Source organism: Mustela nivalis (assembly GCF_964662115.1).
Source record: "Mustela nivalis genome assembly, contig: HAP1_SCAFFOLD_1290, whole genome shotgun sequence".
NCBI lineage: Eukaryota > Metazoa > Chordata > Mammalia > Carnivora > Mustelidae > Mustela > Mustela nivalis.
In genome coordinates this window covers 123,978-141,968 of record NW_028135374.1, presented here as the reverse complement: position 1 = coordinate 141,968, position 17,991 = coordinate 123,978, and the positions used below count along the sequence as shown (strand labels likewise).

General features: G+C 39.1%; 1 protein-coding gene across 1 annotated transcript in view; it reads right to left on the bottom strand.

Annotated features, from left to right (window-relative positions):
- Window positions 1-601: 601 nt before the first annotated feature.
- LOC309857791 (uncharacterized protein) overlaps window positions 602-17,991 on the bottom strand; it is a 34,753-nt gene continuing 17,363 nt past the window's right edge. Inside the window, exons 4-11 of the mRNA XM_082750553.1 lie at window positions 14,850-14,903; window positions 14,156-14,209; window positions 11,679-11,732; window positions 10,723-10,776; window positions 4,912-4,965; window positions 3,980-4,033; window positions 1,634-1,687; window positions 602-682 (exon numbers count right to left, since the gene is read on the bottom strand). Of these exons, the coding sequence (XP_082606679.1) occupies window positions 622-682; window positions 1,634-1,687; window positions 3,980-4,033; window positions 4,912-4,965; window positions 10,723-10,776; window positions 11,679-11,732; window positions 14,156-14,209; window positions 14,850-14,903 (439 nt within the window). The 3' untranslated portion in view covers window positions 602-621. The remainder of the gene's footprint in view (window positions 683-1,633; window positions 1,688-3,979; window positions 4,034-4,911; window positions 4,966-10,722; window positions 10,777-11,678; window positions 11,733-14,155; window positions 14,210-14,849; window positions 14,904-17,991) is intronic.

Sequence of the window (17,991 nt, the reverse complement as noted above, 5' to 3'; positions counted from 1 at the left end):
TGTTTATATCTCACCTTTCATCAAAGGGGCAACACAAATTAGCTTTTTCACCTGAATATGGTCATTGTTAAAGAATTAAAAATGCATATTCTAAGACTTTTCATGCCTCTCTAGACTTGTTTATAGATGAAAATTATCTATACTATGCTACAATTTGCAGTCTAGTTGACCTAAAAGTTAACCTAACTGGTCATTTGAAACTTGGCATTTAATATCTCCCTACAAATAAGGCTTTCTATGCTTATAATTAGAATCCTAGTCCTGTGGGAAAAACCTTAATGAATCAAGTTTGTGTACATTTCTTTACTCCTGAACCTTCTCCCTGCTCCAAAATAGCTTTTTCTGCTCTCTTGTTCCATTATAGTAGAGCCTTACACATGGAGCATTAGGATAGTTTCCTAGGAGGTTTGGTGGCCACTAACTGAGGGGGAGAAAAAGACAAGGAATAAGATGCATCCCTCTTTTGGCCTGTTCCTCTTTTATTAAATTCCACTCAAACTGGATAGAAAGTTACAAATGGTGTCCAAGACTCTAAAGTTCATGGATCCTCCTGCAAATCAATCTCCCAAATCTCAATCTGCCCCATACTTGTATTTACATGTGGATAGTTTTGTTCATATCTCACATTTCCTTGGAGATTCCATCAGAAGTTCCCGATGTAAATTCACTCATGGTAGTAGTACTAATGGATGAAAAAGGGACACAGTCAGACTACATGATTTTCTAAATTAAATATTTTGGTTCAAATTTTAACATTACTCTCTAACTTGCAAAATAATTGACTCTTTACAAATTTACACATCAATGAGTTATATGAAACTTGATATGTCATTTCCCCCAGAAATGAGACTTTATATGTTCATAATGAATACATCATCCTTGTCAAGAAAAAAAAACTAATGGCTAAGAGTTTAAATATAGTTCTATACTACTGGATCTGACCTAGTGTACAACATCCTCTCATGGTGGGACTTATTCATTTACCTCAGTGTAAATATACATTTCTATTGATGAACCTAAATACCTGAAGGCCCTCTAGTCCATCTGTGCTCTTTAGGAACTATGAATGTCTTTCCTAACCTTCAGATGGTATCTTAGTCAATGATTCTATCCAATGTAATGATAGGTCCAGTCTTGGGGAACCAGTTGCACATGCTGGCAAACACAAACAGATCTGGTCTATTAATTCAAATCTTTTCTGCTAAAGAATTCTCTTCATTCTGCCAACTCAAACCATTTACTGCTTATACTTTAATATTACCCTCCTTCCCAAAAAGAAATTTTTCTTCCCTAACCCACTCCAGTACAGCAAGAGAAACAGTCAATTTTAGTTTCCTATCAGTTTCGCTGTTAGTATTAAGGGTGAAGCCTAGAAGAAAGTAAATGATTGTATGACCTGTTCATCCTTTTTTACAGATCCCTTCAAAATAAAAGGAATATTATGTATAGTGGCTTACCATAAGAAGATGTTACAAAGAGTATCACAGGATCTCTGTATTCCTATGTGTGAGCCTGAGACCAAACATCCCAAATCTCAGTGTGTTTGTGTGTGTCTGTGTGCGTGTGCAGATGCGTGTGTGTGTATTTCTGTGTGTAGAGATACATATTTATGTATGTATTCAAAATAGTTCACATCACTTCAGAGAGTCCTTCGGTAGACGGGGCTGTCCATTCACTCTGGCCAGGACTAAAGAATTAAAAACAGACACGGTAAGACATCACATGACTTCTAGACATACTTTCTTAGTTGAACTTATAAACTACTGACACTTAGAAAGTTCACGTGAAAATCAATTATTTGAAACCTAATATCTCATTGCCCTAGAAATGAAGATTTACATGTTTGTAATAAGTATTATGGACCTGCTAGGTCCATAAAATACAGATGACACAAGGATCAAGTACAGATCTTAGCTACTGAGTCTAGCCAGTGTGGAACAGCCTATTATGGTGGAACTGATCTCAAATTCACCCTCAATTTGCAGGTATACATTATTTCCCATCTAATTTCCTGCTTCTCCAGGCCCTCCTTTCACCTCCCTAGCTTTCTTTCCCTGCCCTCAGATGGTGTCAAGAAACTGGCAGGTCAGGAACAGGGGCTCCCTCCACGTGACTGTGGCTTTGGGACAGTGGCTTCACATGGTGGCAAAGCTCTGGAGGGTGAAGGATCCAGGTTTCATTAGCTCCTTTCTTTCTGCGAGGGCTCCTCTGCCCCCTGCCTACTGCTACCTCCTCCTGTCTTTAATAGCAATCTGTCCCTTCTTCACCCAATCAACTAAGTCACATACACAGGCATTCTGGAAATCTCTGAAAGGTTTTGCTTGGTAGTCACCAGGCAGAAGAAGGATCCTCCTAGGACCTGTTCTTCTTTAACGCAACCGGAGCCAAAAAGGATACTACATTGAATGTAGTATTCATTGGTGCTACATTGAAAAGATTCAGAAAGAGTCAAAGACACTGTATTTCTGCAGATGTTCTTAAGAATAACCATGAGAGACTGTAGACTCTGAGAAACAAACTGAGGGTTTTGGAGGGGAGCGGGATGGGGGGCTAGGTGAGACTGGTGCTGGGTATTAGGAGAGCACGTAATGCAAGGAACACTGGGTGTGGTGCATAAACAATGAATCTTGGAACACTGAAAAGAAACAAGATGAAATGGGGAAAAAAAGAATATATTAGAAAACTTCATCTATTTCTTTTTTTTATTTACATTCAATTTAATTAACATATACTGTATTTTTAGTTTCAGAGGAAGAATTCAGTGATTCATCAGTTGCATACAACACCCAGTCCTCATGACTTTGAGTGCCTTTCTTAATGCCCATCACCCAGTTACCCCATCCCCCACCGACCTCCCCTTCAGCTAACCAGTTTGTTCCCTATAGTTGAGAGTCTCCTATGGTTTGTCTCACTGTTTTCCTCTTTTCCTTCCCTTCCCCCATGCTCATCTGTTTTGTTTCTTCAATTCCACATGAGTGAAATCAGATGGTATTTGTCCTTCTCTGACTGACTTATTTCACTGGGTAAAATATCTGTTAAGTTCCATCCACGTCATGGCAAATGGCAGAATTTCATTCTTTTTGATGGTTGAGTATATATACGCTACATCTTCTTTACTCATTCATCTGTTCATAGACGTCTCGGGTGTTTCCATAGTTTGGCTATTGTGGACACATTGCTGCTAGGAACATAAGGGTGCATGTATCCCTTCATATCACTATGTTTGTATTCCTTGAATGTATATCTACTAGTGCAATTGCTGGGTTATAGGGTAGCTCTATGCTTTTTAACTTTCTGAGGAACCTCCCTACTCTTTTCTAGAGGGGCTGACCGGTTTGCATTATTCCACCAACAACATTCGAGGGTTCCCCTACTCTACCACCTCACCAACATCTGTTGTTCCCTGAGTTGTTAAATTGTAGCCCTTGACACTGGTATGAAATGGTCTGCCCTTGTGGTTTTGATTTGCATTTCTCTGAGGCTGAGTGATGTTCAGCATTTTTTCCATGTGTCTACTGGCCATCCGTATGTCTTCTCTGGAGAAATGTCTGTTCATGGCTTCTGCGCATTTCTTGACATCATGTTTTGGGTTTTGGGGTGATAAGTTTGGTAAGTTCTTCATAGATTTTGGGAACTAGACCTTTATCTGATAAAGTATTTGCAAGTATCTTCTCCCATTCTGTAGGTCGCCCTTTAGCTTTTTTGATGGTTTCCTTTGTTGTACAAAAGCCTTTTATCTTGGTGAAGCCCCAACAGTTCTTTTTTGCCTTTGTTTCCCTGCCTTTGGGATGTGTCTAGCAAGAAGTTGCTGTGGCCAAAGTCAAAGAGGTTGCTGCCTCTCTTGTCCTCTAGGATTTTGATGAATTCCTATTGCTTGTATATGTGACTTTGTGAGTCTGTGTTGATACAAGTATATAAGTACATATGTGCATATATGTCCATATAAATATATATTTATCTTTATTCACTTATAGCTCACAATTTGCTGGTGATTTCCTCATCCATGTCCTGTTTCAATTCAGTCACGGAAGTGCTAAAGAAATAAAGAGGCACATAGTCAGACACCACATGTCAGGCTAGATGGACTTTTTCCCACATTTAAATAGCTGCAACTGCTCTCTAAGTATGAACTGGTCAATCTTTAAAAATTCATGCATATATCATCTAATTTAACCTGGTAGGTCACTTTTTATTAGAAATGAAGCTATATTTTAGAGGCTAAGGACTATTTGGGCCTACAGATAAACAATGTATCAATCTGTAAGAAGTTCTATACTGTCACCCTAATCCCAGTGTGTAACAGCCTTTTCTGGTAGAATTTATTTCAAATTCAGCTGCAGTTGAAAGGTACAGATCTCTTTGACCCCAACTCGTTTCATGACCCTAAATTCCCTTCATTGCCTGCTTACTCTTCATGCTTCCTGGTTGCCTTTCTTACCCCTCAGGCAGGGTCAGTGGCTAAAGACCGGAGGCAGAGGTTCCTTCCAGTTTGGTGGTAGGTTTAGAGCACCAGCCTCACATGGGGGGCCACGCTCTGGAGGGTGAGGGACAAATCCAGGATCCATTAGCTGCATCCTTTCTGCTGACTCCTCATTCCTCCAAGTAAATTTTCCTCCTCCCTTTCCTACTCTAGTAGACTCTTATCCACAATCGTCAAGGGTGGACAAATATGAACAAACCCAGGAATCAAAATACTCTCTCTAGAGCCTGTTTATCCTTTTTCCACCTACCTTCAAAAGACAAAGAATATTACATATAGTGCCTTTCCATGAGAAGACGTTACAAAGAGTATCACAGGAACTCTGTATTCCTATGTGTGAGCCTGACACCAAACATCCCAAATCTCAGTGTGGGTGTGTATATTTGTGTGTGTAGAGATACTTATTTATGTATGTATTCATCATAGCTCACATCACTTTGGAGAGTCCTTCTGTAGATGGGGCTGTCTGTTCACTCTGGCCAGGGCTAAAGGATTAAAAACAGACTCGGTAAGACATCACATGACTTCCAGACTTACTTAGTTGAACTTATAAACTCACTGACACTTAGAAAGTTCACGAAAAATTCAATTATTTGAAATCTAATATCTCGTTTGCCCTAGAAATGAAGACTTATGTGTTTGTAATAAGTATTATGGACCTAGCAAAAACACAGATGACTCCAGGATCAAGTACAGATCTTAACTACTGAGTCTGGCCAGTGTGGAACAGCCTATTATGGTGGAACTGATCTCAAATTCACCCTCAATTTGCAGGTATACCTCCTTCTTTCCCATCTAATTTCCTGCTTCTCCAGTCCCTCCTTCACCACCTTTCACCTCTCAAGCTTGCCTTCCCTGCTCTCAGATGGTGTCAAGAAACTGGCAGGTCTGGAACAGGGGCTCCCTCCACGTGACTGTGGCTTTGGGACAGTAGCTTCACATGGTGGCAAAGCTCTGGAGGGTGAAGGATTCAGGTTTCATTAGCTCCTTTCTTTCTGTGAGGGCTCCTCTGCCCCCTGCCTACTGCTACCTTCTCCTGTCTTTAATAGCATTCTGTCCCTTCTTCACCCAATCAAGTAAGTCTCATACACAGGCATTCTGGAAATCTCTGAATGGTTTTGATTGGTAGTCACCAGGGGGAAGAAGGATCCTCCGAGGACCTGTTCTTCTTTAATGCAACTGGAGCCAAAAAGAATAAACAGTTGCCTCTTGGTGCTACATTGAAAAGATTCAAAAAAAGTCAAACACACTGTATTGTTGCAGATGTTCTTAAGAATAACCATGAGATTTTTAATGACTGTTTCAATCTCCTTACTGGTTATGGGTCTGTTCAGGCTTTCTATTTCTTCCTTGTTCAGTTGTGGTAGTTTATATGTTTCTAGAAATGCATCCATTTCTTCCAGATTGTCAAATTTGTTGGCGTAGAGTTGCTCATAGTATGTTCTTTTAATAGTTTGTATTTCTTTGGTGTTAGTTGTGATCTCTCCTCTTTCATGCATGATTTTATTTATTTGGGTCCTTTCTCTTTTCTTTTTGATAAGTCGGGCCAGGGGTTTATCAATTTTATTAATTCTTTCAAAGAACCAGCTCCTAGTTTCGATGATTTGTTCTATTGTTTTTTTGGTTTCTATTTTATTGATTTCTGCACTGATCTTTATGATTTCTCTTCTCCTGCTGTGCTTAGGGTTTCTTTCTTGTTCTTTCTCCAGCTCCTTTAGGTGTAGGGTTAGGTTTTGTACCTGAGACTTTTCTTGTTTCTTGAGAAAGGCTTGTACCACTATATATTTTCCTCTAAGGACTGCCTTTTTTGTGTCACACAGATTTTGAACTGTTGTATTTTCATTATCATTTGTTTCCATGATTTTTAAAAATTCTTCTTTAATTTCCCGGTTGACCCATTCATTCTTTAGAAGGATGCTGTTTTCACCATGTATTTGGGTTCTTTCCAAACTTCCTTTTGTGGTTGAGTTCTAGCTTTAGAGCATTGTGGTCTGAAAATATGCAGGGAATGATCCCAATGTTTTGGTACCGGTTGAGTCCTGATTTAGGACCGAGGATGTGATCTATTCTGCAGAATGTCCCATGTGCACTAGAGAAGAATGTGTATTCTGTTGCTTTGGGATGAAATGTTCTGAATATATCTGTGATGTCCAGGGCCAGATGGCTTCGTGGGGGGAATTCTACCAAACATTTAAAGAAGAACTAATTCCTATTCTCCTGAAACTGTTCCAAAAAATAGAAATGGAAGGAAAACTTCCAAACTCATTTTATGAGGCCAGCATCACCTTGAACCCCAAACCAGACAAGGATCCCATCAAAAAAGAGAGTTATAGACCAATATCCTTGATGAACACAGATGCAAAAATTCTCACCAAAATACTAGCCAATAGGATTCAAAAGTACATTAAAAGGATTATTCACCACGACCAAGTGGGATTTGTTCCAGGGCTGCAAGTTTGGTTCAACATCCGCAAATCAGTCAATGTGATACAACACATCAATAAAAGAAAGAAGAAGAACCATATGACACTCTCAATAGATGCTGAAAAAGCATTTGGCAAAGTACAGCAACCCATCCTGATCAAAACTCTTCAAGGTGTAGGGATAGAGGGCACATACCTCAATATCATCAAAGCCATCTATGAAAAACACACTGCAAATATCATTCTCAATGGAGAAAAACTGAAAGCTTTTCTGCTAAGGTCAGGAACACGGCAGGGATGTGCATTATCACCACTGCTATTCAACATAGTACTAGAGGTCCTAGCCTCAGCCATCAGACAACAAAAGGAAATTAAAGGCATCCAAATCGGCAAAGAAGAAGTCAAATTATCACTCTTCGCAGATTATATGAAACTATATGTGGAAAACCCAAAAGACTCCACTCCAAAACTGCTAGAACTTGTACAGGAATTCAGTAAAGTGTCAGGATATAAAATCAATGCACAGAAATCAGTTGCATTTCTCTACACCAAAACAAGACAGAAGAAAGAGAAATTAAGGAGTCAATCCCATTTACAATTGCACCCAAAACCATAAGATACCTAGGAATAAATCTAACCAAAGAGGCACAGAATCTAAACTCAGAAAACTATAAAGTACTCATGAAAGTAATTGGGGAAGACACAGAGAAATGGAAAAATGTTCCATGCTCCTTGATTGGAAGAATAAATATTGTGAAAATGTCTATGCTACCTAAAGCAATCTACACATTTAATGCAATTCCTATCAAAGTACCATCCATCTTTTTCAAAGAAATGGAGCAAATAATTCTAAAATTTATATGGACCCAGAAAAGACCTCGAATAGTCAAAGGGATATTGAAAAAGAAAGCCAACGTTGGTGGCATCACAATTCCGGACTTCAAGCTCTATTACAAAGCTGTCATCATCAAGACAGCATAGATCAATGGAACAGAATAGAGAGCCCAGAAATAGACCCTCAACTCTACAGTCAACTAATCTTCGACAAAGCAGGAAAGAATGTCCAATAGAAAAAAGACAGCCTCTTCAATAAATGGTGCTGGGAAAATTGGACAGCCACATGCAGAAAAATGAAATTGGACCATTTCCTTACACCACACATGAAAATAGACTCAAAATGGATGAAGGACTTCAACGTGTGAAAGAAATCCATCAAAATCCTTGAGGAGAACACAGGCAACAACCTCTTTGACCTCAGCCACAGCAACATCTTCCTAGGAACATTGCCAAAGGCAAGGGAAGTAAGGGCAAAAGTGAACTATTGGGATTTCATCAAGATCAAAAGCTTTTGCACAGCAAAGGAAACAGTTAACAAAATCAAAAGACAACTGACAGAATGGGACAAAATATTTGCAAATGATATATAAGATAAAGGACCAGTGTCCAAAATCTATAAAGAACTTAGCAAACTCAACACCCAAAGAACAAATAATCCAATCAAGAAATGGGCAGAGGACATGAACAGACATTTCTGCAAAGAAGACATCCAGAGGGCCAACAGACACATGACAAAGTGCTCCATATCACTTGGCATCAGGGATATACAAATAAAAACCACAATGAGAGATCACCTCACACCAGTCAGAATGGCTAAAATGAACAAGTCAAGAAATGATAGATGCTGGAGAGGATGCGGAGAAAGGGGAAGCCTCCTACACTGTTGGTGGGAATGCAAGCTGGTGCAGCCACTCTGGAAAACAGCATGGAGGTTCCTCAAAATGTTGAAAATAGAACTGCCCTATGACCCAGCAATTGCACTACTGGGTATTTACCCTAAAGATACAAACGTAGTGATCCAAAGGGGCACGTGCACCCGAATGATTATAGCAGCAATGTCCACAATAGCCAAAATATGGAAAGAACCTAGATGTCCATCAACAGATGAATGAATCAAGAAGATGTGGTATATATAAACAATGGAATACTAGGCAGCCATCAAAAGAAATGAAATCTTGCCATTTGCAACAACATGGATGGAACTAGAGTGTATCATGCTTAGCGAAATAAGTCAAGCAGAGAAAGACAACTATCATATGATCTCCCTGATATGAGGAAGTGGTGATGCAACATGGGGGCTTAAGTGGGTAGGAGAAGAATCAATGAAACAAGGTGGGATTGGGAGGGAGACAAACCAAAAGTGACTCTTAATCTCACAAAACAAACTGAGGGTTGCTGGGGGGAGGGGGTTTGGGAGAAGGGGGTGGGATTATGGACATTGGGGAGGGTATGTGCTTGGGTGAGTGCTGTGAAGTGTGTAAACCTGTTGCAGATATTTTTAAGAATAACCATGAGAGTCTGTAGACTTTGAGAAACAAACTGATGGTTTTACAGGGGAGCAGGGTCGGGGGCTAGGTGAGCCAGGAGGTGGGTATTAGGACGGCATGTATTGTAAGGAACACTGGGTGTGGTGCATAAACAATGAATCTTGGAACACTGAAAAGAAACAAGATGAAATGGGGGAAAAAAGAATATATTAAGAAACTTCATCTATTTCTTTTTTAATTTACATTCTATTTATTTAACATATACTGTATTTTTAGATACAGAGGAAGAATTCAGTGATTCTTCCAGTCCTCATTACCTTGAGTGCCTTTCTTAATGCCCATCACCCAGTTGCCCTATCCCCCAGAAACCTCCCCCTTCAGCAACCCAGTTTGTTCCCCTAGTTGAGAGTCTCCTATGGTTTGTCTCACTGTCTTCCTCTTTTCCTTCCCTTCCCCCATGCTCATCTGTTTTGTTTCTTCAATTCCACATGAGTGAAACCGGATGGTATTTGTCCTTCTCTGACTGACTTATTTCACTGGGTAAAATATCCCGTAAGTTCCATCCACGTCATTGCAAATGGCAGGATTTCATTCCTTTTGATGGTTGAGTATACATACCCCACATCTTCTTTACTCATTCATCTGTTCATAGACGTCTCGGGTCTTTCCATAGTATGGCTATTGTGGACACATTGCTGCTAGGAACATTAGGGTGCCTGTATCCCTTCAAATCACTATGTTTGTATTCTTTGAATGAATATCTACTAGTGCAATTGCTGGGTTATAGGGTAGCTCTATGCTTTGTAACTTTCTGAGGAACCTCCCTACTCTTTTCCAGAGGGGCTGACCGGTTTGCATTATTCCACCAACAGCATTCGAGGGTTCCCCTTCTCTACCACCTCACCAACATATATTGTTCCCTGAGTTGTTAAATTGTAGCCCTTGACACTGGTATGAAATGGTCTCTCCTTGTGGTTTTGATTTGCATTTCTCTGAGGTTGAGTGATGTGCAGCACTTTTTCCATGTGTCTATTGGCCATCCGTATGTCTTCTCTGGAGAAATGTCTGTTCACACCTTCTGCCCATTTCTTGACAACATGTTTTGGGTTTGGGGGTGTTAAGTTTAAGTTCTTCATAGATTTTGGATACTAGCCCTTTATCTGATAAGGTATTTGCAAGTATCTTCTCCCTTTCTGTAGGTTGCCATTTAGCTTTGTTGATGGTTTCCTCTGTTGTACAAAAGACTTTTATCTTGGTGAAGCCCCAACAGTTGATTTTCTCCTATGTTTCCCTGGCTTTTGGGGATGTGTCTAGCAAGAAGTTGCTGTGGCCAAGGTCAAAAAGGTTGCTGCCTCTCTTGTCCTCTAGGATTTTGATGAATTCCTATTGCTTGTGTATGTGTCTTTGTGAGTCTGTGTTGATACAAGTATATAAGTACATATGTGCATATATGTCCATATAAATATATATTTATCTTTATTCACTTATAGCTCACAATTTGCTGGTGATTTCCTCATCCATGTCCAGTTTCATTTCAGTCACGGAAGTGCTAAAGCAATAAAGAGGCACATAGTCAGACACCACATGTCATGCTAGACTGACTTTTTCCCCCCATTTAAATAGCTGCAACTGCTCTCTACGTATGAACTGGTCAATCTCTAAAAATTCATGCATATATCATCTAATTTAACCTGGTAGGTTACTTTTTATTAGAAATGAGGCTATATTTAAGAGGCTAAGGACTATGTTAGGCCTACAGATAAACAATGTATCAATCTGTAAGGGGTTCTATACTGTCACCCTAATCCCAGTGTGTAACAGCCTTTTCTGGTAGAATTTATTTCAAATTCAGCTGCAGTTGAGAGGTACAGATCTCTTTGACTCCAACTTGTATCATGACCCTCAATTCCCTTCATCGCCTGCTTACTCTTCATGCTTCCTGGTTGCCTTTCCTACCCCTCAGGCAGGGTCAGTGGCTAAAGACCCCAGGCAGAGGTTCCTTCCAGTTTGTTGGTAAGTTTAGAGCACCAGCCTCACATGGGGGCTGAGCTCTGGAGGGTGATGGACAGATCCAGGATCCATTAGCTGCATCCTCTCTGCTGACTCTTCCTTCCTCCAAATAAATTTTCCTCCTCCCTTGCCCACTGTAGTAGACTCTCATCCACAATTGTCAAGGGTGGACAAATATGAACAAAACCAGGAATCGAAATGACTCTCTCTAGAGCCTGTTCATCCTTTTCCACCTTCCTTCAAAAGACAAAGAATATTACATATAGTGCCTTACCAAGAGAAGACATTACAAAGAGTATCACAGGATCTCTGTATTCCTATGTGTGAGCCTGAGAGCAAACATCCCAAATCTCAGTGTACGTTGTGTGTGTGTATGTGTTTGTGTGTGTGTATTTGTGTGTGTAGAGATACTTATTTATGTATGTATTCATCATAGCTCACATCACTTCGCAGAGTTCTTCGGTAGACGGGGCTGTCCATTCACTCTGGCCAGGGCTAAAGGATTAAAAACAGACACGGTAAGACATCACATGACTTCCAGACTTACTTTCTTAGTTGAACCTATAAACTCACTAACACTTAGAAAGTTCACGTGCAAATCAATTATTTGAAACCTAATATCTTGTTTGCTCTAGAAATGAAGATTTACATGTTTTTAATAAGTATTATGGACCTTCCAAAAACACAGATGATTCCAGGATCAAATACAGATCTTAACTACTCAGCCTGGCCCATGTGGAACAGCCTGTTATGGTCGAACTGATCTCAAATTCACCCTCAATTTGCAGGTATACCTCCTTCTTTCCCATATAATTTTCTGCTTCTCCAGTCCCTCCTTCACCACCTTTCACCTCTCAAGCTTGCCTTCCCTGCTCTCAGATGGTGTCAAGAAACTGGCAGGTCTGGAACAGGGGCTCCCTCCACGTGACTGTGGCTTTGGGACAGTGGCTTCACATGGTGGCAAAGCTCTGGAGGGTGAAGGATCCAGGATTCATTAGCTCCTTTCTTTATGCTGAGGGCTCCTCTGCCCCCTGCCTACTGCTACCTCCTCCTGTCTTTAATAGCATTCTTTCCCTTCTTCACCCAATCAACTAAGTCTCATACACAGGCATTCTGGAAATCTATGAAAGGTTTTGCTTGGTAGTCCCCAGCGGAAGAGGGATCCTCCTAGGACCTGTTCTTCTTTAACGCAACTGGAGCCAAAAAGGATAAACAGTTGTGTATAGGTGCTACATTGAAAAGATTCAGAAAGAGTCAAAGAAATTGTATTGTCATGGGTGTTCATGTGAAGGTTGACATTTACTTCCCTTTCTCTCAGAGCCTATGTTTGTGTGTGTCTGTTTTAATATATAAATATTTTCATATGAGTGCATAGGGATATATATTTATCTTTATCCATTTATAGCTCACAAATTACTGGTGACTTCATAGCCATCTGATTTCACTTCTCTCAGGGCATTTCTAAAGAATAAAGAGGCACATAGTCAGACAGCACATGTAATTCTAGACTGACTTTTTTTCTATATGAATAGCTACAACTGCTGAATACATATGATCTGGTCAACCTTTAAAAATTCATGTATATAGGGGCGCCTGGGTGGCTCAGTTGGTTAAGCTGCTGCCTTCGGCTCAGGTCATGATCTCAGGGTCCTGGGATCAAGTCCCACATCGGGCTCTCTGCTCAGTGGGGAGCCTGCTTCCCTCTCTCTCTCTCTTTCTCTCTGCCTGCCTCTCTGTCTACTTGTGATTTCTGTCAAATAAATAAATAAAATCTTTCAAAAAAAATTCATGTATATAGCACCTAAATGAACCAGGTATGTCACTTTTTATTAGACATGGGGCTTTTTTTAAAGATGGTAATGATAGAGCTACGCTATCACCCTGCAAATTGCACTACTGTGTATCTACCCCAAGGGTACACATGTAATGAAAAGAAGAGCCATAAGTACCCCAATGTTCATAGCAACCATGGCCACAATTGCCAAACTGTGGAAAGAGCCAAGACACCCTTCAACAGATGAATCAATAAAGAAGATATGATCCATATATAGAATGGAGTATTATGCCTCCATCAGAAAGGATGAATACCCAACCTTTGTATCAACATGGATGGGACTGGAGGAGAATATATTGAGTGAAATAAGTCAAGCAGAGAGAGTCAATTATCATATGTTTTCACTTAGTTGTGGAACATAAGGAATAACATGGAGGACATTAGGAGAAGGAAAGGAAAAGTGAATTGGGGGAAATAGGAGGGGGAGACAAAGCATGTGACACTGTGGACTCTGAGAAACAGAAGGTTTTAGAGGGGAGGGGAGTGAAGGGCTAGGTGATCCTGGTGGTGGACATTAAGGAGATCATGTATTGCATGGAGCACTGGGTGTGGTGTATAAACAATGAATCTTGGAACACAAAAAATAAAATAAAAAGATGCTAATGACTTTGTTAGGCCTACAAATAAATAATACATCAATCCATAAAAAGTTCTATACAATCCATAAGAAGTTCTATACTATAATGTGTAACAGTCTTTTTTGTAGAAATTATTTCAAATTCAATTTCATTTTGGAGGCACCCATCCCTCTTATTTATTTAAATTCCTAGTTCTCATGGCTTTCTCTCTTCCTACTTTCATTAAGGGTTTGGTTGCTACTAAGGGAGACAAATGTACTCAAGCAAAGAAGCATCCCTCTTATGGCTTCCACTCTTATGCAACTAAATCTTAAAAAGAAGAAGAAAAAGATAGAAAGTTACCTACATACACTACAGTAAGAACTTAGAAGCAGTATTAAAGATACTATATTGCCATGGATGCCCAAGAGTGACTATTACAAATCTCAGTCTCTCTCTCTACTGTTCCATGAATGTATGTGTTGAGATTATACATAGCATTTTAAATTTATGCATGCATAGCTCACATTCCAGTAGTGAAATCCTCATAGTTTTCCGATGTCCGTTCACTCTGGACAGGGCTAAAGAATTAGAAAGGCACATAGACACCACATGTAATGTCAGACTGACTTTTTTTCCATTTAAATACCTACAATTGCTCTATACTTATGAACAGTCAATCTTTAAAAATCATTTACTTATCACCTAAATGAACCAAGTAGTTCATTCTTTATTAGAAATTAGGCTTTATATAAAAGATGCCAATGACTTAGGCTTATTAATAATGTATCAATTTATAGGAAGTTCTATACTGTCACCCTATTCACAGTGTGTAATAGCCTTTTCTGGTAGAATCTATTTCAAATTCAGTTTCAGTTTGGAGGCACCCATCCCTCTTATCCATTTAAATTCCTGGTTCTCAGGGCTTTCTCTCTTCTCCTTACTTTCATCTGAGGGTTTGGCTGCTACCAAAGGAGACAAACCTACTTAGGGAAAAAGCATTTGTCTTATGAATTCTTTTATTCAACTAAATCTAAAAAAACAAAGACAGTTACATATATACACTACAGAGAAGACTCAGAAACAGTTTTGAAGACTCTCTACTGCCACAGATACTCCTGAGAGTGACTTTTACAAATCTCAGTCTCTCTCTTTATTCTTTCATGCATGTATATGTTGAGATTATATATATCATTTTAAATTTATATATGAATATCTCACATTTCACTGGTGGATTCCTCATAGGTTTCCAAAGTCCACTCACTCTGGGCAGGGCTAAAGAATCAAAAAGGTACATTGTCAGACATCAGGTAATTCTAGATATACTTTTTCCATTCAAATAGTTACAACAGTCTAGGATATGAACCAGCTGATTTTTGGAAATCCAAGTGCAAATCAGTAACCTGGAACTTGGTGTGTCAGTTTATTATTATCAATGAGGTTTATATGTGTTGGAGGGGATTTGGATAAAGGGGAACCCTCTTCCACCGTTGGTGGGAATGCAAGTTGGTGCAGCCACTTTGGAGAACAGTGTGGAGATTCCTTAAGAAATTAAAAATAGAGCTCCCTATGACAACTGCACTTGCAAATGCAATTGCACTCCTGGGTATTTCCCCCAAAGATACAGATGTAGTGAAAAGAAGGACCATCTGTATCCCAATGTTTATAGCAGCAGTGGCCACGGTCATCAGACTATGGAAAGAACCAAGATGCCCTTCAATGGATGAATGGGTAAGGAAGATGTGGTCCATATACACTAAGGAGTATTATGCCTTCATCAGAAAGGATAAATATCCAACATTTGTAGCAACATGGACAGGACTGGAAGAGATTATGCTGAGTGAAATAAGTCAAGCAGAGAGAGTCAATCATCATATGGTTTCACTTATTTGTGGAGCATAAACAAATAGCATGGAGGACAAGGGGAGATGGAAAGGAAAAGGAGTTGAGGGAAATTGGAAGAGGATAGGAACCATGAGAGACTATGGACTCTGAAAAAGAATCTGAGGGTTCTGAATGGGCAGGGGGTGGAAGGTTGGGGGAACCAGGTGGTGGGTATTAGAGAAGGCACGTATTGCATGGAGCACTGGGTGTGGTGCAAAAAGCAATGAATACTGTTATACTGAAAAGAAAAAAAAATTAAAAAGGAAGAAAAAAAAAAGTAAACATTCCCATTTGCAATAGCACCAAAAAAGTAATTAGAAATACTTAACTAAGGTGACAGAAGACCTATATTCTGGAAACTATAAGCCACTGGTAAAAGAAATGGAAGATTACACAAATGGAAAAATATTCCATGCTCAGGATTTGGGAGAATACTGTTAAAATAATACCCAAAGCAACCTACAGACTCAATGCAATTCCTATGAAATTACCAGTGTTTTTAATCAGTGTTTTTAATAGAACTAGAACAAAGAATCCTAAAATTCATGTGGACCACAAAATATCCACATATAGCCAAAGCAACCTTGAAAAAGAATAAAACTGGAGGTATCACAATCCTGGATTTGGAGATAAACCACAAAGCTTTGGTAATCAAGAGAGTCAGTACTGGCATAAAAACAGACACATAGATCATAGAGGCCAGATATAAGCTCATGATTATATAGTCAAATCAATCTTCAACAAGGAGGCAAGAATATGGAAGGGAAAAAGAATAGTCTCATCAAGAAATGGTGTTTGGAAAACTTAGCTGCAAAAGAATGAAACTGGATTGATTTCTTACTCCATACACAAAAATAAACTCAAAATGGATAAAGGACCTAAATGTGAGATCTAAAATCATAAAAAGGGTACAGGCACTAATTTCTGACATTAGCTATAGCAAAATCTTTCTAGATATGTTCTCTTGAGGCCAGGGAAACAAAAGCAAAAATAAATTGTTGGGTCTACATCAAAATAAAAAGTTTCTGCACAGCAAAGAAAACAACCAAAACTAAAAGACAACCACTGAATGGGAGAAAATATTTGCAAGTGACATATCCAATAAAGCATTAGTATCCAAAATGTATAAAGAACTTCTACAACCCAACACCAAAAATCAAATAATCCAATTTAACAATGGGCAGAAGTCATGACCAGACATTTCTCCAAAGAAGATATCTAGAGGGCCAACAGGCATATGAAAAGACGCTCAACAACACTCATCATCAGGGAAATGCAAATCAAAACTACAATGAGGTATCACCTGACACTTCTCAGAATGGCTAAAACTGAACTGTCCATTGATAGATGAATGGATAAAGAAGATGTGGTATGCATGCATATATGTAAACACATATATACACACACTCACAAATGAATATTAGTCATAGAAAATAGTGAAATTTTGCCATTTGCAGCATGGATGGATCTAGAAAGTATAACGTTAAGTGAAATAAGTCAGAGAAAGAAAAATACCATATAATATTTCACTCATATGTAGAACTGAAAAAAAACAAATCAAAGAGCAAAGAAACAAAAAACCCAGACTTTTTATTTTTTAAATTTCATTATGTTATGTAAGTCACCATACAGTTCACCATGGGTTTTTGATGTAGTGTTCCATGATTCATTGTTTGTGTATAATATCCAGTGCTCCATGCAATACATGACCTCCTTAATACAACCCAAACTTTTAAAAAAAATTCTATTTAAATTCAGTTGACAGTAGGTAGAGTTCAGTGGCTAATCAGTTGCATGTAACACTCGGTGCTCTTTATATCACGTGCCCTTTATAATGCCCATCACTCAGTTATCCCATCCCCTCACCCACATCCCCTCCAGTAGCCCTCAGTTTGTTCCCTATAGTTAAGAGTTTCTTATGGTCTGTCTCCCTCTCTGATTTCATCTTATTTTTCCCTCCCTTCACCTATGATCTGTTTTGTTTCTTAAATTCCACATATGCATGAAATCACCATTGTCTTTCTCTGATTGACTTACTTTGCTCATCATAATACCCTCTAGTCCCATCAATGTCATTGCAAATGGTAAGATTTCATTTGTTGATGGCTGGGTAATATTCCACTGTATATATCTACTACATCTTCTTTATCCATTCCTTTGCAGATGGACATGAAAACAGTACTCAACATCACTGGGCATCAGGGAAATAAAAATCATAACCACAATGAGATACCACCTCACACCAGTCAGAATGGCTAAAATTAACAAGTCAGAAAACAACAAACATTGGCAAGGATGTGGAGAAATGCATCCATTTCTTTCATCAGTGTTTTATAGTTTTTCCACAAGGATGTAGAGACATTCTCACTGTTGGTGAGAATGCAAGCTTGTACAGCCACTCTGGAAGATAGTATGGAGGTTCCTCAAAAAGTCAGAAATACAAGACTCTTTACTAGGTTACCCAGCATAGGGATGTTGG